The 24,815-nt window shown below is 47.6% G+C and overlaps 1 protein-coding gene across 1 annotated transcript; it reads right to left on the bottom strand.

Annotated features, from left to right (window-relative positions):
* Positions 1-7,483: 7,483 nt before the first annotated feature.
* LOC125546951 (serine/threonine-protein phosphatase 7 long form homolog) lies at positions 7,484-10,088 on the bottom strand. The gene is made up of 8 exons (XM_048711034.2): positions 10,020-10,088; positions 9,309-9,929; positions 8,971-9,222; positions 8,671-8,891; positions 8,276-8,591; positions 8,095-8,196; positions 7,855-8,019; positions 7,484-7,765 (listed from the first exon to the last, which is right to left on the bottom strand). Exons 1-8 carry the CDS (start codon positions 10,086-10,088, stop codon positions 7,484-7,486), a joined length of 2,028 nt encoding a protein of 675 aa, XP_048566991.2.
* Between the last annotated feature and the right edge of the window lie 14,727 nt (positions 10,089-24,815).

A 24,815-nucleotide genomic window follows, 5' to 3' on the forward strand; every position in this document is an offset into this window, starting at 1 on the left:
TTGTGCTTCATGAATAGGAATTTGAAAAGGAGGACAAGTGAAAATTAAAATTCCTACGTTTTTTATTTCAAGGAGACACTAAAGGAACAAATCCGTGTGCTCAGTGGACAATATATATAACATGTAGAGTAAAAAAAGAGATGCAACAAGTGTACAACCTCCTTGGCAAAGCCATGTCGATCTCAGCGTGATTGGGTTGGCCGGTGAGGATGCTCTGGCTGACTTGGCTGTCGAAGGAGGGGAAGAAGATCTTAGGCGTCTGGAGATGGAGCCCGAGGTACTGCTCCACTGTGATGGACGGTTTCGTCGTTGGAGCAGCTCCGGTGAGTTGTACGATGTCGAGGCTGAAGTAGGACAAGAGAGACAACGAACAACATTAACCTGAGTGGAATTCTAATAGAATCTCCAATACATGACGTAAAATACATAAACACAAAGTGCTAGATGTAAAATACATCAGTCGCTCATCTCTGAACTTAACTGTCGAAACTGAATTTAACTGTCGAAACTGAACTTGACTGTAGAAAGTGAACTTGTCGGGGATATACCTCGCGGCGTAAACCGGCCGGAAGTATAACCCGACCGGACTTGGTGTTTAATTGGTAACCCGCCAGAGAATTGGCGACTTAAATGTCTGGCGGTTCACTGGTATGACGATTCACGAGCCTGAAGACTCATTGGTGACCCGGCGCGTGTTTCAGATGGATGACAAGGCCCAAGGCCCAGAAGGCCGGCTCATGTTATGGTGGGCTGGTTTACGAGGAAAGGCGTGAGGAACATTTATCTTACAAGAAGTTAAGACTTGGATTTGTATCCGATTTGTATTAGAAGGTAGATTAGTCCTAGTCCTAATAGGACTCCACATGTAACCCGCTCTTCTAACTTATATAAGGAGGGGCAGGGCTCCTCAAAGTGGGACAGGCAACAAGTAAGAAGAAACAAGCTCTAGGGCTGGACAAAAAGAACCGGTTTACTGGTGACTCCAACGTTAGCATAATGAGATCCAGCCATAAACAGCATGTAGGGTTATTACCGGATGATGTTTCCCGGGGCCCGAAGCTGTCTAAATCCTTGTCTTGTGTTGCGTCTCTTGATTCCACTCAACCCCTCTCAAGCTACCGCATAGATGCATTGGCCTCGCGACTAAGTCCTGACACTAAGGACATCTGCCGTGACAAAACCACGATAGTTGGCGCCCATCGTGGGGCTCGCGCATGATGGTATTGAGTTTTTGGAGGGATCTCTTTTGAGGATCAAAGAGTTAGTGAATTTTCAGACGAAGAAAGGATCTACGTCATAAACGAGCAGTCAGAGAAATTAGGGTGGCAGCGTACCGTGAGCCGCCGCCGATGCAACCTGAGGATCCTTCAATCCGAGGCAAGATCATTTTTCTTCAGTGCAGTCAGACGTTATCGAGACCGACAAGTATTTTTAGTGCTGAGTCGATTCGTACACAGCAGTGGAGGTCTGCACTCAATCGACCAAAACTACCGGCGCGTCTACATCAAGCCGTCAAGTTGCCAAGTCGCCGAGACAAGTAAATTTCTGCTATTGTGTGTTGTTCAAAGTACAAGGGGCGTCAACTCGGAGCTGCTGGTGATAGGCAAATTTGACTATTTTGACCTGTGGACGAAATCAATTCACAAAATGAACTGCCCGTGAAACTATTTCACAGCACTGACCCTTTTGTGTAGCGCCCGCCACGCAGGCGCCACACCCTACGGTGCAGCGCCCAGCTCGGGGGCGTTGCACGCCAGTCCACCGTGGCAGTCCTTGGGCCCGCACCCAGCAGTGCAGCGCCTCCTAGCTAGGCGCCCCACATGTAATGTGCAGCGCCTAGCGTTCGGGCGCTGCACTGTGACTTATCCAGCGGCTGGGCCCCCCTCCCCCACTCCCCCCACCCCACACACCCCAACCCGAGCTTTGCCCCCTCTCCCACTCTCTCCCCCTCTCAAATCCTCTCCCAAAACTTGCAAATTTGAAGAATTTTCCGTGGATTTCGAAGTCATACCCTCCCTCAAGGTAATCTTCTCCGATCCCTTGTTTTGATCCAAGTAATGCTAGTTTGGGAAACCCTAGTTTTGTTTGGATCTAGAGATTTGCATGGAGATGTGAGATCTTTGTTTGCCAATTTCCTATGATTAGGCTTTGTTAGTATGTTAGGGTTATTCTTATGGGTGTTCTTATGTTGGTGCTAGGGTTATGGTTAGGGTTATTGTTAGGGTTATGGTTAGGGTTAGGGTTATGGTTAGGGTTAGGGTTATGGTTAGGGTTAGGGTTAGGGTTGTTGTTTGATATATATATATATATATATATTAGGGTTTGTATTCCATGTTAATCCTTAAATTAGTACTCATGGAAGCAATGTAACGATGTGTTGTTTGAATGCTTATAGGGATGGGAAGAACATGTGTGTTTGTTCATCATGGGGACAAAGACGCCTTCTTGAAAGGCAATATTGAACCGGATCCGGATGAGCTAGATATGTTGTTTGATAGTAGTCCTAGCTATGCGGAGCTCTTGCAACAAGTGAGGAAAGATTTGAATTGGATGGACCCTAGTGATATCGTTGAGTTGGAGGGAAGGCATAATGTAGGTTTTGGAATGCACATCCGTTGGAAGACAATGTGTATCAACTCGGAGCAACGTTGGGTTGCATACAAGGAAACGGTGGCCGATTCACTTGACAAGGCTCTTGAGTTATTTTCAACGAAGAAGGTTGATTCAAATTTGCATTTGGACTTGAACCGGAAACCCTCCCCTTTGGTTGCTAGTAGCCCCCCACCCTTGAAGCGAGATGAAATTGTTGAACCTCTTTTGACCCAAGAAGTGAGGCCAACATTGAGCCCGTTTACAAACAACCAAGATGAAGCTTTGCAAGAGGACAATGATGAGTATGCAGACGATGACAATGAAGTTGATCTCCATGACAACAATGTGGGTGATCTTGACAAATATCATTTGCAAGAGACAATGGACCATTCCATCCCTTTTTCCCGTGCATATGCATCGGATTCGGATGACGAAGGTCCCGATGAACAAGTTGATGAGGAGGGGTTCACGGTGAAGGAGGCCGAAGCTTTCGAGAAGGTATTCGGTCGGGATCACAAGACACCATTGTTCAAGGATGTTAGTCTCGCGGATGAAGCCGTTGTGGATGGTGGCAAATCTATATCTCTTGGGGTTAGGCCAAGCTCTCACCGTGATTTGGGAGACGACAAGAACCGGATTGGTAAAGGGTGTAAGTTCGAAACCTTCTTGGAATTGAAGATGTGGCTCGACAACTACTCGGTTACGCATTATCGTCCACACAAGGTGGTGCATTCGGACGTCAATGTGCGCTACACGGTTGCATGTGCATGGGAAGATGAAATATGTCAGTGGATTGTGCGTGCAAGACCATGGAAAGGAGGTCCCGCTTGGCACGTAGTGAGTTGTGTGCCAACTCACATGTGCTGAGGCAAAAGGGTGGATGGCAAGATTGTGTCCCAAGACCACAGACAACTCACGTCTGAGTTCATCGCTTACAGGCTCTCCAACTCAATATCCACACTTCCAACAATGAGCGTCCAACATGTCATTGACCTTGTGAAAGCCATCTTTCGTTACAAGGTGAAGTACGGCAAGGAATGGAAGGCGAAGCAAGCCGCATTTAAGATGTTGTATGGTACTTGGGAGGAAGCATACAACCGAATCCCTAGGTTATTGTTAGCCATGGCCGCCACAAACCCGGGCATGGTTCATGTTGTCGAGCCTCATAGGCACCAAACAACGGTTTATGAAGGAAAGAAAGTCCGAGTATTTGGCCGTGCATTTTGGGCGTTCGAGCAATGCGTGAGGGCTTTCGAACACTGTAGGCCGGTCATCTCCATTGATGGCACGTTCTTGACCGGACAATACAAGGGCACCTTGTTGGTTGCGATAGCAAGTGATGCCAATAACGGGGTGTTGCCATTGGCATTTGCTTTGATTGAGGCGGAGAACAATGACAACTGGGAGTGGTTTATGCGTCTTTTGAGGACGAAGGTGTTACCCGGTCAAAGGAAAATTTGTGTCATATTGGATCGGCATGTAGGAATTCATAACGCAGTGGAGATTGACATTCCCGGGCATGCTCCGTTGCACCATCGATGGTGCATGAGGCACTTTTGTTCGAACTTCTATAGGGCATGTGGCCTTAAGGAGTTGGCCGATGATCTTCAAGATTGTTGTCTTGCTTTCTCCGAGAAGCGGTTCGCCACTTTGTTGAACAAATTGCTCGCACACAAAAAACTTGATCACGGGGGTCAAGACTTTATGAATAGGCACATTCCCCACCGGAACAAGTGGGCACGTGCTTTTGATGAAGATGGCCGAAGATACGGTCAAATGACAAGCAATATGGCCGAATGCTTCAATAGGGTGCTCAAAGGTGCACGTGGATTACCTGTGACGGCAATAGTTCAATACACATTTGACAAGATGAATGCATACTTTCTAAAGTACTCAATGGAAACTGATGCACAGATAGCGGGTGAGAACCCGCGCAAGTACAAGTACAAGTTCCCACCCAAGGTTGATGAATGGTTAGAATTTCAATCACGAAAGGCGGACTCAGAAGAAGCTATATTATATGACAACGAAGAGTGGAAGTATGAAGTGAAAGAGCCAGGAGGAACCACAAACGATGGCCGGCAACATGGAGGTCGGGCTTTCAAGGTGTCGTTAACACAATGTGATTGCTCTTGCGGGAGGCCATTGTTGCTTCATCTCCCATGCTCACATTTGTATACCGCCGGTCGCGTTAGAAATGTGGACATCAATCACCCACGCACCGTGAGGGAGTTGGAGTTCTCAATCATGACGGTCAAGAAAACATGGGCTCCCCGCTTTCACCCATACTTTGACCAATCACAATGGCCGGAGTACCATGGAGTTCAACTATGGCCGGATCCGGAGTTGAAGGTTGTTAAACGTGGTAGACGTAAAACAAAGCGTTTTAGAGGCGACATGGACGGATGGGGCCATGGTGGCCGCCGCGAAGCAGGAAACGATCAATTCCAACAGCCTCGTGAGAGCTCCCGTTGTGGGGAATGCAAAGATCATGGCCACAACAAAAGAAAATGTACGAAACCAAGGAAAAGGTCCAAGAAAAATGATGCAAGCACTAGCCAACAAGGAGCTACACAAGGGAGCCAACCAAGTGGTAGCCAACAAGTGCCAAGCCAACCAAGAGGTAGCCAACAAGTGCGAAGGCAACAACGTGGTAGCCAACAAGTGCCAAGGCAACCAAGTGGGAGCCAACCTAGTGGTAGCCAACAAGTGCCAAGGCAACCAAGTGGGAGCCAACCTAGTGGTAGCCAACAAGTGCCAAGGCAACCAAGTGGGAGCCAACCTAGTGGTAGCCAACAAGTGCCTAGCCAACCAAGTGGTAGCCAACAAGTGCCAAGCCAACCAAGTGTTAGTCAAAGGGGATCTAGGCAACAAAGAGGTCGGCAACTAGGACTTACAAGAGGCCGTGGTGGTGGTAGTCTAGGCCGTGGTGGTGGTAGAGCTCGTGGTGGTGGTGTTGGCCGTGGTGATGGTCTTGGCCTTGGTGATGGAATTGGCCGTGGTGATGGACAAGGGCAAGGTCGTTATAGAGGAATGTTTGGATACCTCGATGGACCATTTCCGTATGTTGCTCACTAACTATAATGTTTCAAATGTTCTTGTTTTCCATATGTTATTTTTTTCATATGTTCCATTTGTTTGTATTGTCTTTACTAACCATTATGTTTCACTCATTGTAGGTATGGCGGCTTCCCAACCCAACAAACCAACAATGAAGGAGGATGGTGAAGATGAGATGGCGGGATGGTGGGAGAAGGCTGCGAAGAAGCTTAGAGAGGAGGATGCAGCAAAGCTAAAGAAGAAAAAGGAAGAGGAGCTTGAGGAGAAGAGGAAGGAAGAAGAGAGAGCGTCAAATGTGATGCGCGCTAGGGAGCAAGAATTGGTGAGGAAATGTGAGGAGGCACAGAAGAAGCGTCAAAAGGATTTTGAAGAAGGAACCATGAAGCTTTGGGCAATTGCAGCTGAAAAAAAAGAGAGGGAGGAAAAGATATTCATGGAGAGGGTGGTTAAGGAGGCCCACCTCATAAGGAAAAGGGAGGAGGAAGAGGAAGAAGAGAAGAAGAAGAAGAAGAAGGGAAACGGGCCTTGCTCTACGCAATAGAGCTATGTCATCTTCAACTTGCTTGTGGACGATAATCGTGTTATCCTCTAAACTATGCTCTTCGATTTGGTTGTGAACTACTATGTGTCATGAACTACTATCTCTCCTCTTCGATTTGGTTGTGATCTACTATGTGTCATGAAGTACTATGTATTATGAATTAGTATGTGTTGTGAAGTACTATGTGTCGTGAACTACTATGTGTCACAGTTCTTTGCTTGCTATGTGTCGTGAGCTACTATCTCTCCTCATCGGAATATGTGTGCGTGTGCCAAAAATTTTCTAAGTACAGGTGCAACGCCTAGCTACTGGGCGTTGCACTGCACAGTGTGGCGCCTCGGTGCTAAGCGCTGCATGGGCTGTAGCTTGCAAACAGAGTGTTTGCTCTCTGTTTAGCTCAGTCCATGTGTGCAACGCCTCAGCTCTAGGAGTCACACTGTATAGTGCAGCGCCTAGAGCTGAGGCGTTGCACACATGGACTGAGCTAAACAGAGAGCAAACTTTCTGTTTGTAAGCTACAGCCCATGCAGCGCCTAGCACCGAGGCGCCACACTGTACAGTGCAAGGTTGCATGCACTGTACAGTGTGGCGCCTCGGTGCTAGGCGCTACAGCCCTTGCACTGTACAGTGTGGCGCCTCGGTGCTAGGCGCTGCATGGGCTGTAGCTTACAAACAGAAAGTTTGCTCTCTGTTTAGCTCAGTCCATGTGTGCAACGCCTCAGCTCTAGGAGCTGCACTATACAGTGTGACGCCTAGAGCTGAGGCGTTGCACACATGGACTGAGCTAAACAGAGAGCAAACACTCTGGTTGCAAGCTACAGCCACTGCAGCGCCTAGCACCGAGGCGCCACACTGTACAGTGCAACGCTAGCGTTGCACTGTACAGTGTGGCGCCTCGGTGCTAGGCGCTGCAGTGGTTGTAGCTTGCAAACAGAATCATTATCAGGTAGAGATGAGGAAGGGAGAGGGGGACTTGGTGCACCCAGAGGGTGATTGTCATGGTTCAGAGTTCAATGTGGTTGAGCAGGGAGTTGAGGTCACCCTCGAGGATCCAGACCAGTTCAAACATGTCGAGACTGCCAATGTGAATGATCAAGATGAGGGCTTTAATGGTGAAGCTAATGAAGATCAAGTTCAACATTATTAAGACAACAAGTGCAACATAGAGGACCAAGTTCAACATTGCTAAGACGTCAACTCCAAGTTCAACATAACTAAGACATACAAAGAGGATCAAGTTCAACATAGAGCTACCACAAATAAAGGACTATGGCTGGTTCCTAAGAAGAGCTAGTTCCTTGAGCGCTTTTTGGCTGCCCCCCCCCTCTTGCTGGCTAACTTCTTGACCTTCCTAGGAAGAGGAACACGCTCCCGCTCTGGCTCCGGTTCCTCCACGTCATCGACATCGTCATCCAAATAGTCATCCAAAGCCGCCATCCGCGAGGTGCCGACCGTCCTTTTGCCTCTTTCGGTGAAGTCTTCAGGTGTGTACTTGTTGATTCCCTTTCTAGGCTTTAGTATGTATGCAGACCTAACCTGGTACGCCCCCAAGGTCATATCATCATCAGCAACCTATGCATCAACAAAAGATATGGAAAGACCGTGTGTGAGGATATAGTTAGCAATGCATCAACAATTGGATATATATGCTCATGCCATACCTCTTGGGTGACCACACCCACATCCTCATCCTCCAAATGATCACCATGGCTCTGGCCCGAAGCAGGATCTGATGGTGTCGCCGACCTAGACCGTTCTGGTGATACATACTCGGGGTCACGACAACCAAAAAGGTTTGATAGCCGCCTTAACTTTTGGCCCTGGCGCTGCAACATGTACAAGTGAATGAGACAACGAACGTAGCAACACATGTTAAGTGCTAGTTTGAAGGAGATGTGAACCTTGATGAATGCTAGAAGTGCACCTTCTCCATCGCTTTTGCCAGCCGGGGTTGTTTCAAGAATAGTCTCGGTCTCATCAGCTGCTTTCTTGATCTGGGCACGCTATGAACAGAAATGGTATTAACGTGTTAGGCAAGCGAAGATGTGAATAGTGTGAATGAAAAGCAAAGAGGGCAAATACCACAAAGTTCATCATTGGAGCTGAAGGGATCACTGAGTTGCCTTTCCTGACTAATGCGTTGTACTGGTGTTGGGCTACCTCATCAAAAACAGTGGGTTCTTCCAAAATCTCCTCAGCATACGCCGGCTTGCATACCTCCACACGGGTACTTGCAAGAAACCATGTGAGATAGTTGTTGAACGCTACAGGGCAGTGCTCACGAAGCTGGACTCCTTTTCCAGCCCTAGCTTGCTCCACACTAAGCGCAAACTGTACGACATACTTTCTCTGATGCTTGGCCCAATCCTTAATCTTCCGCTGCCTTTTCCTATCCAACCTGCAAGTTAGAAACATAATATTAGTAGCATCGAAACCGCCGAGAAGCTGCTAAGTACTCAAGGTTAATTATATCTTACGCGTGTAGCAACTTGTCCGTGTCCTCCCACTCCGGCGGATGTGCCTGGAACAAACCAAACTGACGGCGCACTCGATGTGGGAGGTGAAGCTCAACCGCCCAGTTGCATATGAGTGGGCACCGCATACGCCAGAGATCCCTATCCCTAGTGCACATCGGATTCAGCCTGAACTCTAAAGGGTTACCAAAACTATCTCCTGTTCCATACGGCTCCCATATCACCTGCAAAATGGGATAGAATGCAAAATTGATATCGAGTTGCAATAGAAGCATCATAATCACTTATGCCATATAAATTCACCTTCTCAGGCGTGATCGCGTCAAGCTCACTCTGGTACAACTTGTACATGACCGAGGGATCATCTGTCGTCTCATTTTTCACATCCCACTTGTAAGCCCAAGTGGGTAGCCGTAGTAGGTCGCCTTTGTCGTCCCAATCATCGTACTTCACCTTCTTAGGACGTCCAACCGGCAAACGCTCCCAGCTCCATATGGAAAGTGCGAGCAAACAACCACCAATACCTCCAGATGACCTACAACAGGCTTCGTCCAACTGCACATAAAAGAGAACATGGTTCAATTAAGAGCAAGATCGCATTCATAATGTAGCAATGAAGTGAAAAAGAAACAACTTCATACCTGTCTATACAAGTAAGACAGTGTCGCCGAACCCCAACTCCATTTGCTATCGAAGACGGTCAACGCCTTCAGCCACATCCATGGAGCATTCTTGCCTGTGCCATCAGCAAACATAGTCCTGGATATCACATACCACATGTAGACACGAGCATATATCTTGACCGTGTCCTCATCAGCTTCCGGTGGGCAAGTACCAAAGTGCTCAGTAATCCACGTGAAAGTAGCACCGGCTGCGACTCTTTCCTTCTTCTTGTTTTCTGCTGCTGGTTCCGGAGGCTCCGGAGGAACCATACCGATAAGGGCATGCATCTGCGCGCGCCACCCATCGAAGTCGGTGCTCATACATAGAGGATTCCCATCGATAGGAAGACCGATGATCATAGCAATATCCTGGAGCGTCACTGTCATCTCCCCGGTCCGTAGATGGAAACTATGTGTCTCCGGCCGCCAATGATCAATAAGCGCGGTGAGTGCTGGAGCATTGTTGGGTGGCGTCGACCGTCTGACCATATGAATGAAAGGGAGAAGTCCTGTCTCCCTTACATACGGTGTGTATCGCTCATCATAGCGCATCCACCCAAGGGTGACCCCGTGAGAACGAAGCTTCAAAGGTGCAAGCGCCTACAAACAAACAATTCATAACATTACATATGGGGCATTTGTGTTTGAAATAAATACGAAATTCATAAAACAGGCCACTTTCATTATTACCCGCTGCTCCACCGCCATAGCGTACGACCGGTGTTGTTTGTCCCAGTGATCATCGAGAAGCCAAACCATCCTAACAATTTTGAAAGAAAGCTTTCTTGTCAACACGATTATCTTTTCAATACAAATAAACTAAAGTACGCCTACTAGATACAAAATACAAAGCATATGTATCCAAACCATTCTTGCCAATACAAATGTAATTTCAATAAACTAAACTAAGCCTACCTCATGCAAGATTCAATACAAATATCTTTTCCATATAAATAAAATGTCAACCTATGTATCCAAACTATATAAATAACATGTCAACCTATGTATCCAAACCACATTCTAGTCTAACAAGGGTTTCCCAAATCTAATACATGCAAGATTCAAACAAAAATTCCCTAAATCTAATACACACAAGATTCAAACAAGGGTTCCTCAAATCTCCGAAATAGCATACATTCTATGGATAGAAAGAAGGGGATCGGAGAAAAGTACCTTCTAGGATGGATTGGTGAAGGAATCCACGGGCCAAATCGTCAGATTTGAAGATTTTTTAAGAGGGGATTGAGAGGGGGAGAGGAGGAAGCCGCCGGCCGCCTGTTCTGTAACTCCTCTGGAACGAATGGGTGGGGTGAGGGGGGGGGGCAGCGGGCGGCTGGCATCTAAGTCACAGTGCAGCGCCTGCGGTCCGGGCGCTGCACATTACAGTGCAGCGCCTAGCTCTGAGGCGCTGCACTGCTGGGTGCGGGCCCAGGGGCTGCCACGGTGGACTGAGGTGCAACGCCCCCGAGCTAGGCGCTGCACTGTAGGGTGGGGCGCCTGCGTGGCGGGCGCTACACAAAAGGGTCAGTGCTGTGAAATAGTTTCACGGGCTGTTCATTTTGTGAATTGATTTCGTCCACAGGTTAAAATAGTCAAAATTGCCCTGGTGATACTCCTACCACGAATACTACTTGGAGACCTGTACTTGCTCACGTGAGCTCTCAATAAAAAAAATGCCCCGACCCAGAAGCAGGATACAGCGACGACGCGGACTCAACCTCTACGTTCACGCACTTGCCTGCGAATCATCCCTGTCGCGCCGCCCCGCCTCCGCTGGCTCGTTGGGGGCCAGTCTTCTACCATGGCCGAATCACCCGAGACACCGCACGGTCTCGTCGCTGAGTCGCCGGGCTCCGCTGCGGCTCCACCTTGCGTCGCCTCCATTGGTCCGCTGCCGCGGCCCGTCCCCGCCGATGCGGCGCAGAGTCGTCTTCACCACGCCGCCGGAGAGCCATCTTTGCACTGCCCTTGAGATGCCGCGCCTCGGGAGAAGGCCCCTCGTGACCCCCCCGGCTCGTCCATACCTCTGCCGCTCGAGCGGCCAGTCGCGGCATCGGCCATCTCAGTAGCTTCAACCCGCCGCCGGCTCGCCGAGCCTGAGCCACCACCGCGGTACCCTCACTGAGCTGCCTTGGCCTGCTCAACTTTACAGCGGGACGCCCATGCCGGAGTTTCCCGTTTCTGAGGCGCCGCCGCCTTTGTTTTTGCCTCCGCTCTGAGCCGCCATGGCCTCGCCGCCGCTGAGAGCTGCCTCTGTGGCAAGTCACCATCGCCCTTTTTTGCTACAGTCGTCGACGGATTTTTTGCTTTGGCCGAGCTGCAGTTGCGGTCTCGTTTCCGTTGCTCGCGCTTCAAGTCGCTATAGCCTGGGTCTCATGGTGTTGTCTAAATCTCAAGATGCCTCGCTTCCTCTGCAAGTTGTCACCGCTGGCCGTACCAAGCATGCCTCGCCCTAATTTTCCGTCGGACAATTTTTGCGACCGATCTGACACAGCAGGGGCGAGTTGCTCGAACGCTAGCCTCAGGTGGATTTCAAAAAGTTGCGGAGGCCAGGAGATCAGCAAGGAAAAGCATGTACTCATATCACCAATGCAAAGGACAACAGTGGCTCTCACATCAATAATCTAAGCGGGCACAAGACTAATTGGTTATTTGGCTTCCGTAAAGACAAAACCATCCGCTCTGGGTACTAGTGTTTGGAGACAATGAAACGGGGTCGACAAAATCGGAGTACCAAGCAAGAGGGAAGATGATTTCCTTTTAAAAAAAGGTCGAATTGTGATGTCCACAGTTGGGTTCAACTTCTGAGCCAGTAGGAGACAAGAAATCGGATAGATGTGTCCCTGGTGTTTGCAAGATCAGATAAGTTAAAAAAAGAGGAGGGCCGCGGTTGATTTCAACTCCACCGCAGGCATTGTCAACCCTTCGACTGATATTTTCTGACAAATATATCTGGACAATTATTTACTGCAAGAGCAATTAAATATTATCAAAAGATTTTTTCAAGGTCGCGTCTACATCTGCACTACGTCAAATTGCTCACTGGACACACGCAAGACACCGTCCCTGCAGCCCGGACTACTTCGACTCGTCGGGACTGTGCCTGCAATTGCCTCGCCTGACCATGCTGGCTTACAACGCCGTTGCCGGCTCATCTGTCTGCTCCTGCGGCCGGCTCAGCCGTGATTGATTTCCGCGTCACTGTGGTGATCATCAACTCCATGGCGGATAATTTCCGGCCTAACATATCAGGTGATATCCATCTAAGGTCTATTTTTATTAGAACATATTGTTTTTGTCAAGGAACAATTACTCTGACTTGTGATATTTTTGAGGCAGGACAATTATTCACTACATCAACACGACGTGGTTGATTCGCCCGTCCGCACGGCTTACCGTGCCTGCGATTGACTCGCCCGTCCGCGCCGGCTTACAACACCGCGGCCGATTCATCTATCTGAGCCGCCTCTAATGCTACGGTAGTTTTTGCCGTCCGTCTCTCACAGCCTAGTCTACATCAACATACCGGGCCGCACCTATCTGCATGAGTTGTTTATTGAGTATGAGCAAGTCACAGCTTGGGTAGCAACAAAATGGAGGCAAATTATTATATACTATCAACCGCCGCCTGCACTGGGTGGCTCAATGGGCAAGCACACAAGTCGTCGCCACTACAGTTTGGTTAACTTCAAATGGCCAGTTGGAAGGAACCATTGGCTGAGTTGCTGACACGGCTCATACGGGATCATTTATAACCCGCCGTAGTCACCTCAACCTTCTGTGGATTCACATCGTGCTATCAACACCAATGATATACAACTTATGTCGGTTTATATCACGGTAAAATATGGAGAATCTCAAGCCAACTCCTCGAGTCACCTTGAGACTCGGGGGCTACGATGACATGACTCAGCAAATCTTGCCAGTTTCAGAAAATTTAAGAACCGCAGGACGATGGAGGGAAAGATAACCCGGTCCCAGAGGCTACTGTTATATTGATGAAAATTTAAAGGCCGTCAGAAAATTTCCGTCTTAGAAAGTATATGACAGTTACAAAATCCCGGCTCAATGAAGAAGTTCCGGGTCATCACAAAGGATTCCGTTTTAAAATCCGGCTCAAGGGAAGTCAGTTTCACTGAAGCTCTCAAATATCCGGTTTACAATCCGGTTCAAGGGAAATCGGTCTCCCACAAAGTTCTGAAGCTCTCAAATCCGGTTTAAGAATTTCTGGTTCAAAAAGAATTAATTTCTCGCAAGTTCGAGTTTAAAGGCTGTCGGAAAAATTCCGGCTGAATATGAAGATTCCGGTTTAAAATTTGGTTCAAGGGAAAGATGTCTCCCATAAAGCGTTGAAGCTCTCAAATATCCGGTTTAACATCTGGTTCAAGAAGAAGTTATCTCTTGCAAAAAATTAAAGATTGCCAAAGAGAACTTGCTGCCATGATGCGCGGTTCAAACATGGGCATCCTGCCTTATTGGTTTATCATATTATTGATCACATGGGGGCTTCTGTTTATAAAGCGGAGTTCTGATTACATATTGATCCTGCTATCAAAGCCAATATTATCATAAGGGGCCAAAGAGAGTTTGTTGCACATCACAACTCAAACATAGGCACCCGATGAGCACAGCTCAGAAATATATCACTTGGGGGCTTGGTCGTATTCAAACCATAGCTACACCTCTTGATCGGCGTAAGGCCACCAAGGAAGTTACTTGGGAGCTCTTTGCTTCGCATCGAACTAAGAGTCTGCACCCTTGTAATAGGCTATCAAGCCCGTCTTGGAAGCCTGGTGTTCGCACCTAAAACCCCGGATTAACCTGCCTTCTTTAAGTAAGTCACTCCGCCCAGGTAAACCTGGTACGACCCGCGAACGTTTGACAGTCAATCTCATAGACCCTGAACTTGTCAAAGTTAAAACGTGATTGGTTAAAGATTGAGGTTCATCTTAAGAGGCTTTGTGAAATGGTTAATTTAGTGGCCTGGCAGCCCATGAAAAGCCTCGATTTGGAGCCTGGCAGCCCGTAAAAAGCCTCGGCTACAAGTTTTCATATGCTTTCATTTGCCAAGTTTTTTCTCCTTTGATGAGATTTATAACATCTTATGATAAACTGGCGTCCTTGACCCGGCTTTGCTTTCAACTAAAAAGTTGTCAGTGCATGATCAATTCTAATCCGGCGTTCTTTAACCCGGTCTGGTTTTGACTAACAAGTCGCCAGTGTTATAAGGAAAATCCGGTGTTTATTATATCCCGGTACGGCTTATTATCATAATCCGGCAAATTAAGGAAGGAGTTCTCAAATACTCAAGATTGGGGTTACCACCCTCACTGCAAGAATTGGTTAAACCAACGAGGTGATCCAATGTCACAGGTATCATCTATGTCATATTTGATTATCTTCAATTACAGCTTTGGTTATAAACCCTGGCTATTTATATGGGCATTATGACCCGCCCTACGGTAAACCACCAAGGATTCTTGTGATCTACTTGTGTGCAAGATAAGAATGCATTCGGGTGGCTACCCACCCTGGCTTTCGATGTTAAGTCGCCAGGGCATATGTTATTTCAATTTGTGCAGGATTTGCAGAATTATGACATATAAATTCAAGCCTATCATCCAAATTGATGCTTCAAAAGGGTTATCCATTTTGGATTTTCTCAAAGGCTATCAGCCGCCGGGTTATAAAAATTCCGGCTTACAATGAATGCGCATTAAGTCGCCATCAGCCAAGAGCCGCCGAGTATTTAAACTCTGGATTTACTTATCAACTGGTAAGATATTCATATCTTTCATAGCCAAAATTGGCTGGATTTTCATGATGATATTGAATGATTGAGGTTTTTAGACCGGATTATATTATTCAAATCTTCAAATAGCCAACATGGCTGGATTTTTATTATGGTTATCAATAACCAATATTATGATTGAGGTTTTCAAAGTCGCTTTAGCGCAGTGGCTATCATATTATCAATGGATATGATTTATTATACAATTGAAGGAATAGTACCGAGTCGCTGCAGACTTACGACCAGGCACTTGGGGGCTACATTATTCAAGTTGGGATTACATCAAGTATGCAAGTCTCATGTCGCTGCAAGCATGCATAATGATACTTGGGGGCTAATGCAAAGTTATTTTTTGCTCACCTTATTGAAGACCCGACTCATCACATTGTAATGAGCCGGCCCTTGGGGGCTACCAATTGCTCCTGTCAACAATTCAAGGTACACAAGTTTTAAAACCATTATATTGAAAGGTTCACTGCTCAGTTGGTAAAGCACAAAGCTCTTAACCTTGTGGACGTGGGTTCAAAGCCCCATGGTGGAGTTACATCATATGATGTTATTTTCAATGAAGCATGATTATATTTATAAAGTCCCTGCTCATTATTGCATAATGACCTGGCCCTTGGGGGCTACACTGGTTGAAGTTTTTTTTGAGCATCAGGCAATTACAAGTCCCAGGTTGCTGCAAGGATGACAACCAGACACTTGGGGGCTACATAAGATGGAGTATTCGGTTTTTACTAAGTGACTGGGATGAACAACATGGATTTCTTCTTAAAGTGGCAGTATTTATACTGAAGCAAGTCTTAAGCCATCACTTTGCTCTGCTCAAGACTTGGGGGCTACAGGTAATATGGATATAAGGGAGAAAAATCTTCAAATTCTCAGTTTTGAATAAACCAGATTGACCCGATGTCTGCAACAATCATAACCTGGCGTCATCAATAATCATGAACCGGTTTTGGAAGTCATAGCTTGGCAAGTTCTACATTTTCAAGCCGGCTAAATATCAATTGAATATTTGAAGATCAATGTTTTTTGTCAAGTTAGAGCATTGAAGGCCGATTCAAATGGATTCTTTACTTACAATATTTATTCTACAAGCAAATTGATTATGAAGCTGGTCTATTGACCCGGATTTTCTAGAAGAAGGAAATGACAAGGACTTAAGCATGTTCAGGTGTCTGTTTACAAGAGTTCTTAACTCGGAGCACAACCTACCAAATTGGTTCTTGTGTTTATTTTGCAGTATAAGTTTACCATGGATAAATCCAAGCTAAACTTGGGGGCTAATGTCGGGGATATACCTCGTGGCGTAAACCGGCCGGAAGTATAACCCGGCCGGACTTGGTGTTTAATTGGTAACCCACCAGAGGATTGGCGACTTACGTGTCTGGCGGTTCACTGGTATGACGATTCACGAGCCTGAAGACTCATTGGTGACCCGGCGCGTGTTTCAGATGGATGACAAGGCCCAAGGCCCAGAAGGCCGGCTCATCTTATGGTGGGCTGGTTTACGAGGAAAGGCGTGAGGAACATTTATCTTACAAGGAGTTAAGACTTGGACTTGTATCCGGTTTGTATTAGAAGGTAGATTAGTCCTAGTCCTAATAGGACTCCACATGTAACCCGCCCCTCTAACTTATATAAGGAGGGGCAGGGCTCCCCAAAGAGGGACAGGCAACAAGTAAGAAGAAACAATCTCTAGGGCTAGACAAAAAGAACCGGTTTACCGGTGACTCCAACGTGAGCATAATGAGACCTAGCCACAAACAGCATGTAGGGTTATTACCGGATGATGTTTCCCGGGGCCCTAAGCTGTCTAAATCCTTGTCTTGTGTTGCGTCTCTCGATTCCACTCAACCCCTCTCAAGCTACCGCATAGATGCGTTGGCCTCGCGACTAAGTCCTGACACTAAGGACATCTGCCGTGACAAAACCACGACAGAACTTAAGTGTCGAAACTGAATTTTGCTGTGGAAAGTGAATTTTGCTGTCGAAACTGAACGCACTAGCAAGGTGAGGCTACACGTCGGTCGACTGACTTTTTCATCACTGGTCAGTCGATTTTGCAGCCGTTGGATACGAAATCAAGGGCCTGCGGTTCATCTTCAACCTCCACCCCCCTAAGCCGGCCAAACAGCAGCCCCCCGCCGCACGCGGCCGGCGGTGCGCCGCCCCGCCCGCCCCAAAAACACTCCCCAGCACCGGTCCGCCGCCGACCCGGCCATCCCTCTAGGCCCCCCCTCCCGTGCCGAGCTTTTTCTCCGGCGATCCCCGCGCCACCGCCCCGCCAACGCCCCGCCATCGCCGGTGACCACCGCCCCCATCCTGAACCCTAAGATAGATAGTGGGGTACCTCTCTGGCGAGCCCCCTCCCTGCTGCGGCTGGTTCTTCCATCACCCCGGCGGCATCAGAGTGAAGTGTAGCTAAATCGGAGCAGCATCTTAAGCAAGAGCAAGAGCGAGAGCAGCAGTGCGAGCAAGAGCAATAGCAAGAGCAGACCAGGCAGGGGACCGAGAGCAAGAGCAGAGCAGCAGCGTGAGCGAGAGCTAAAGCAGCAGCAGGTCCTACTGATGTGGACGTCGCTGCCGAGGGAGCGACGCCATGGAGGAAGTGGTCGGCAACGCCGCCGTGGATGGATCCGCGCCGTGTCAGCTCGGGACCGAGCGCCGGCAACACCGTGAGATCGAATCAAGAAGAAAATGCGGCGATTAGTGTACAACCTCTTTGGTGGCGCCGATTAGGCCGTAGCTTCATCCGAGGAAACGGTGATGATGATGCTTTTCCGGTGGTACAGGTGAAGACAGCGGTGTGGGAATGGAGGTGGCGCGAAAGACAAGGGGAACGCCGGGGCAGCTCCTTGGAGGTGGAGGACGGGGTGGCTGAACTGGCGGGACGATGAGATCGACGACGGATCCTCATCCGGTACGGTGGATGAGGGACATCGAAGTGTTGCTGTGGACGACGTCATTGGGGAAGAGGCTCCGGCTGGGTGGCGGACGAAGCAGGGTGTGGGGTTTCGTCGCGGGTTTTCGCGGCCTCGGTGTACGAATGGGTGGGCGGATGGCATGGCAGTGGGGAACCATGGCTTAGAGACGCGCTTGTCCGAAATGTGGGGTAAGTTACAAAAGTACCCCCATCGATTTGAGGTGGTTCTTTCGGTTCAGCGGTACCACGGGCATTTCGCATGTCGGGATTTCACAGGAGGTGGGAGTTTTCGCGCGCGTTGTAATTTCGGAATAGCAAGGCGCGGGTTGAGATGGAGGGAGTTGTCAAAGCACAACGAGACAAAGATATATCTTAAATATTTCGGGCTAACAAGGCGCGGGTTGAAATTTCCGGACAAGCCTAACGTGTACTGTACCAAATCAATGCGCCCTACAAATGTCATTCAAAACTTTGAATTCATGTTATGTTCAATTAAAATATTTCACTACGTGTATAATGCATGCAACCTACTACTCAAATGAACGTTTTAGTGCATTCCAAACGTATATAGTACTACTTCAATATGAAGTAAATTTGAATTCGTTTCTCTATTTGAATAAGATCTACAGTAATAATTGTTGTGAAGTCAAAGCATTTGAATTTGTTTCTCTGTTTTAATAAGATCTACAATCATCATTATTGTTAAGTTAAACCATCGTTTGTGTATTATCTTCACAGCACACCACATGATTAGTCTCGAGTTACATATGAACTATGTGTACTATATGAACTCGAACTAGATTTTTTGAATCCACTTTATTTTGATTTCAAATCACATTACATTTCTAGCTCTAGCTAGATCTTCATAATCTAAACCATGTCTCATATGTATTATGTGTTTATCACATTATGTATGGTGCCCCGCCCGCTACGCCTACAAGTATTTAGATGTGAGTTGCAAACACCACACATTACGACAAATTCAAATAAAATGTGAGAATGTTCGATATATAGTATTGTTTAGATTGTTCGATATTTAGTTGTAAGATGCAAACGCCACACATTATCACAAATTCAAATAAAATGTGAGATTGTTTGATGTATAGTATGGTTTAGATTGTTCGGCATTTAGCTGTGAGTTGCAAATGCCATGCATTATCACATTATGGTATAACATGTGCACAACACGTGTATCACCGCTATATTCATGCATGCAATGTTTAAAACACTATAATCTCCTATTCAAATATATGAATCCGCTTTCATATCAAATTATGATCTTTGTTAGTCTCTTACACCCACACAATACTCTAACCTTTGTAGCTACCACTAACTTTCTCTCGTGCATGCACACGCCCTCCTCGCCCTCCCCCTCCCACGGCATTCTATCCACCGGGCACATTCATCTTTTTCTTTAGGTCGTTCTCCCAGAGTCTCCACAACTCCTTTTCGACACACACCGATCGATAAACCTCTCCAGCGATGCCTGCCTACAACATACAAACACACCTTCAATCTCCTCCTTTATGTGTCCTTGCCTCGTGTCTCTCATACGGTCAGACACACGTGTAAACTCTTGCCCATCTTTTCATCGCTCTCACAACCGCACACTCCTCCCCCTATCTAGCTAGTAGTTGGGCCTCTCGCACCACCTCCTAGCTCCATTCTCTCTGTCTATCCGTCTCGTTGGGCCTTATTTGCCTCTAACAAATGGGCGTACACCGACCGATTTCTCGCTATACATATAGCTAGCTAGGTCCTTATAACTCGTTTTTACCCACACGTCAATCGATCTACCTCATTAGTTGTGTCTCTCCCTTCCTCCGACAAACAACAATTGATCTACCGATCTAGTTAGGTTTGCTTACCAAACACATGGTTCCCCTTCATCATCCATGGATGCGTCCCGACAGATCTATCACGCACAGGCACACACAGAAACACATCCCCACTCTTATTGATAACATTGCAGTTCCACCCTCAGTTTGTCTAGTAGGCCTCTCCCACCATCTTCGAGAAGCAACTCCATCACCCATCCAACACTCTACCCCTCTCCCTCCCTCTCCCTCTCCTCTCTCTCTCTCTCTCCCATCATATTTCCCGTCCTTCAGTTATGTATGGATGTTGACCGATCTCCCTCAAGACATAGCTGGGTCTCTCCTTCTCAACACATATACGAGTCGTTCTACCTCTATAGTTATGCCTCTGCCTACCCCTCCCACCACCCCCTCCCCCACACACACACCGATACATCGAGCGCTCTAGTCATGTTTCCCTGCCACACACAAACTTGGCGTGTGCCCTCTAACGTTCCGGTAGGCCAGTCGCCCTATATCTTTGACTTGTACACACACACACAATTTCGATGGCTCTCTTCATCGATCTCGCACCCACCCACTTGATCCTCTCTTCGACCCTATCGATAGCTATGACCCATCCCTCTCTTCTCGTGGATTGCCCGACCCTCTATGTATGATATGGATAGGCCTCCATTTCACACACATTGCATGCAAAATTTTGTTTGAGATGTCATCGACACATATTCCCACAAATAATTCACGAAATCAACCCCCCACCCCACCCCCACCCCAAAACAAAAAACACTCATGAACGCGGTTTGTATCTCTCACACACACCCACGTAGGTGGGGGACGTGCACGAAGAGAAGAGGTGCATGCACGACGCACGTACTCCCATCTCGTTCCCAACCACACCCGCGCGGGTACACGGTGGAGCTCATTTTTGTACGAAAAAGGCAGCCCACGTGGTAATTTGGCACGTGTACTGGTTGTCCACTTGGTGGAGGGAGGATCATCTACCACGGGTGAACAAACAAATTGCGACTTGACGTGTTATGTTAAAAAAGAGGCAAACCATGTGGGGCCTACCTTAGAGGCAAGGCTCTATACACTGGAGTACTTTTGATGTGTCCCGTCAACTCGTAGAACGAGGAGAAGCTTGCTTAGTACACCGTCTCCCCCGCCCACGGGCGCGGTGGCTCACAGGATGAGGTGAAGCTTGCTTACGACGCCTTACGCCCGCTCCCTCGCCCATGCGCGCGGTGGCTCGCAGGACGAGGAGAAAATTTACTACTCCCTCCGTTTACTCCTCGTCCCTACTACCTTGGTTATAGAGATTATATCATATTGTTTGGAATATATATGTCCTTTAGTAGATTTCAATATGAACTACTAGTACATACTCCAAACACTGATGTATATAGACGTATTTTAGAGTGTAGATTCACTCATTTTGCTCCGTATGTAGCACTCTCCCTCGCCCCTCGACCCTCGCCCACGTGGTGGACGTGCAGCAATTCATTCGGTCTCATATAGCCAGAACGATATATACTGCACTACCATTATTGCTCGACTTCCCGAAGAGGCGAAGAGCCAATCGCAAGGTTAATATTTTGGAGATGCCAAGCGCAAGGTTATAGGAGAACGAGTAGTAGGTGCTGCGTCATTTATAAATGAAGTATTTTTTCTTCAGTGGCACGTACGCAATATGATAGGTTCATATGGAGAGAAAAGGAAACCGCTCCACTATATACATAGTCAGGACGGGCCAGTCTACACGGTTGCTTGCTGGGGTTGCTCTCTTCACACTCTCTCACACAAAACGACTGTGGCCACATCCCTAACATCCCGGTGGATCACGTCCTCTTGGGGAAGGGGTGGATGCTTAGTGTAGATGCGGTGGCCGTCGCCGACGGCGAAAACCCACTATCGGCACGTCCCGATCAGGGGTCCCCGCCGTTCTCTCTCACAAAGCCGGTGAGGTTGCCTTCGTCCCTTGCTCACTACCGCGACGTGGGCAGTTGCTGCCTCCCGCCGCTCTCCTCAAGGTTGAGCTACGTCCCTCAGGTACAACTCCCTTTACAGCCGGCTTGCACCACTGCTCCAGCTGCCCACATCACTCCATGTGGATATTTCTCTACTTCTTTTTCCCGCACATACCTCTACTGGCTTCTACGTACTGTATTTGTGATGAGTTTATGTCTCATCAACTAGTACCAGTAATCTTATTCTAATCACGCTTGTTAAATTTCTTTGCCATAGGGATGCTCATCTCAATTTTGGTGAAACTGCACAAAATGATCTGATGGTCAAAAGGTTGCAAACTTCATTTATTAGGAAGCTCGAACGTTGCCAGCAAATTGAAGCCTGGTCAGGGTTCACGGTTCAAGGGCTAGGGACTGCATGGATCATTTTTTTTCTTTAGCTGCCTCTGTTCCAAAATAAGTGTCAACTTTAGTAGTAGTACAACTTTGTACTAAAGTTTGCACAAAGTTGAGAAACTTATTTTGGAACGGAGGGAGTACATATTTGTTATGATCTGTCAATCATTGAGATGCAATAGCATGCATGTTAGTCTCCTTTGTATTTGATGAAATGTTGCAACGGGCAACCTTGGATGCAAGATACATGTAACAGAAGTTGGAAGCTTCATAGCATTGTACAAATTTATCTCGCTGATAAATTACAGTACGTACTATACTAGTACTTCCTCTGTTCCTAAATATAAGTCTTTGTAGAGATTTCACCATGAACCACATGCGGATGTATATAGATGCATTTTAAGTGTAGATTCATTCATTTTGTTCTGTATTTAGTGGAATCTCTACAAAGACTTATATCTACTAGTAATAGCTAGCCCCCACTACTAGGAATTCTCTATCCTCTCCTTGAGCCACATCATCAAAATTGATGTAGCCGTTAGATGAAGTAAATCAGTCCATAATAGCCGTCTGATCTTGACGTTGAGAGGCTCTGCACTAAGCCACATGCAAGCATGCAGAAATACTATGCCACATGCATGTGAGTGGGTTTTAAATCACATCAACATGTCTGCATGCAAGCATGCACCGGTAGCATGCACGTAAGTGAGCTTTTAAGTCCCATTAGCATGTCCAAAAGAAAAATATAATCCCATTATGCAGTAGGAGTTGGCTGATCTTTTTCCTTACATGGGATGATCTAAATGATGATGGATTTTATTTAGCTTGGCTACCACATTTGTCATGCGGTTATGGAGTTTTTTTTGTTCTATGAACTCGATAATTTTGCGCAGAGAGATATACCGCTATTCCGCGCCAACGCGCGGGGACTCATCTAGTAATATTTAGGAACGGAAGGAGTACTATGTAAAGAGTTAGGTGTCGCACGGTGATAGTGTGAGGTGGGCCATGTAATCACTGAGCCTGCGTGTTTTCACTGCTCTTGCACGCCTCTGCTGTAAGAATGGAGAAAATTGTAATCTAGTAGTAGTATACCTCCTTTCGCTGAAAGCGTGGGACATCCAGCAGTCCTACCACCTCAGTAATAAAGACCAATGAGCCGTCAAATCACTAGACCCAGCAGTAAGTTGGACGGACGAAGCAACCATCGCTCTTGCGCCAGTGAGAGGTCGCGTCCGCTCTGCCCGGGCATGAATGCGGCACCGATTCTTTGGAGCGGCGCTGACCATTTCGGGCGGGAAGCGCGCGCGGGTGATGGAGGGGCTTTGGGTGGGCCAGGCTGGTCAGGAGCGGGCATGGCAGCTGTCCGCATGTCCCTACCGGACACGCCCGGAAACGAGATGATGCACCGACTCTCGCGGCTAAAATCGTACACTACACAACATCTCTCTATAGGAGTAGGTCGATCTGTCGCTCTCTCTAACACACACATGGTGTTAAACACACACACACACACACGCACCTTGGTCCCATTGCACCTTCTAACGTGACTTATTACACCTAGACGGAGGGAGTAGTAAGTATACGAGATACGGTGGCACACTGACTTAAGTCGAATACAAGTGCCCAAAATTTGTGTGCATGTTATAATAAGGATTCACTTAAAATAGTACGTGAGCGAACAAAGGGATCAATTGGACAGTGTTCCCGAGCAGTAAGGAGATGTGTGATGTAAGATACACCGCTGGCGCTTTTAATTTTTCTTATTAATTTGTTTGTTTCACCCTCTGACTGGTGGGACCCAACGTACTACGTGGAGAGAGGTAAGGTGACTAAGGCTGCATTATTTCTGCACCACTGTGGATAGTCTTACCACCAAAGCCACATGACACGATTATGATTGAAATCCCAATGACTCCCACACACACAAAAAAAACACGGCATGCTTGTCACACGAATGCAGGAATGTATAAAAGGTTATTTCCCTCTCGTTGAACATAACGGGAGGGTTGTGTAGCTGGTTAGCCTGTTCGCTCATCAAACTTGAGGTCTCGGGTTCGATAACTACACTTGAGAATAATTTGTGCCAGGAGGATTCTTTGACTGGTCAAAATGTTTTCTAGGGTTTGCACGCTTCACACTCTCTCCCCAGTATATATATACACGCTGGAGCCTCAGCGCTTGTAGTTGATCTCTTCACACTCTCTCGCCCTCTCCCGCTGGAGCCTCAGCGCTTGTAGTTGCTCTCTTCACACTCTCTCGCCCTCTCCAGATCTAAACAAGACTTCGTTGGCCTCTCTCTCCCCTGACTGCTGCTCAAAGAGCCGGCAGGATCCGTCCGCCGGGAAGGGAAGGAGGCTTAACGCTGTCGCCGTCGGTGAGGGACTACCGGTGCAGCTGTTCACTTTCCACCCAGCGGCGGCGCGGGAGGGCCTCCGACCCCTTCTTCTTCGCCTCCGTCCCGTCGCCCACCGAACCACGCCCCAAGAACCTTAAGGTATAATTTACTTACTCCACATGCATTGCTCTAGCTGCATGTATACCATGAATCTAGGACGTGGTTCAAAGAGGAAAGGAGTGGGG

The sequence above is a fragment of the Triticum urartu genome, chromosome 3A (assembly GCF_056163025.1).
Source record: "Triticum urartu cultivar PI428250 chromosome 3A, HENAU_Tu73, whole genome shotgun sequence".
In the NCBI taxonomy this organism is placed as follows: Eukaryota; Viridiplantae; Streptophyta; class Magnoliopsida; order Poales; family Poaceae; genus Triticum; species Triticum urartu.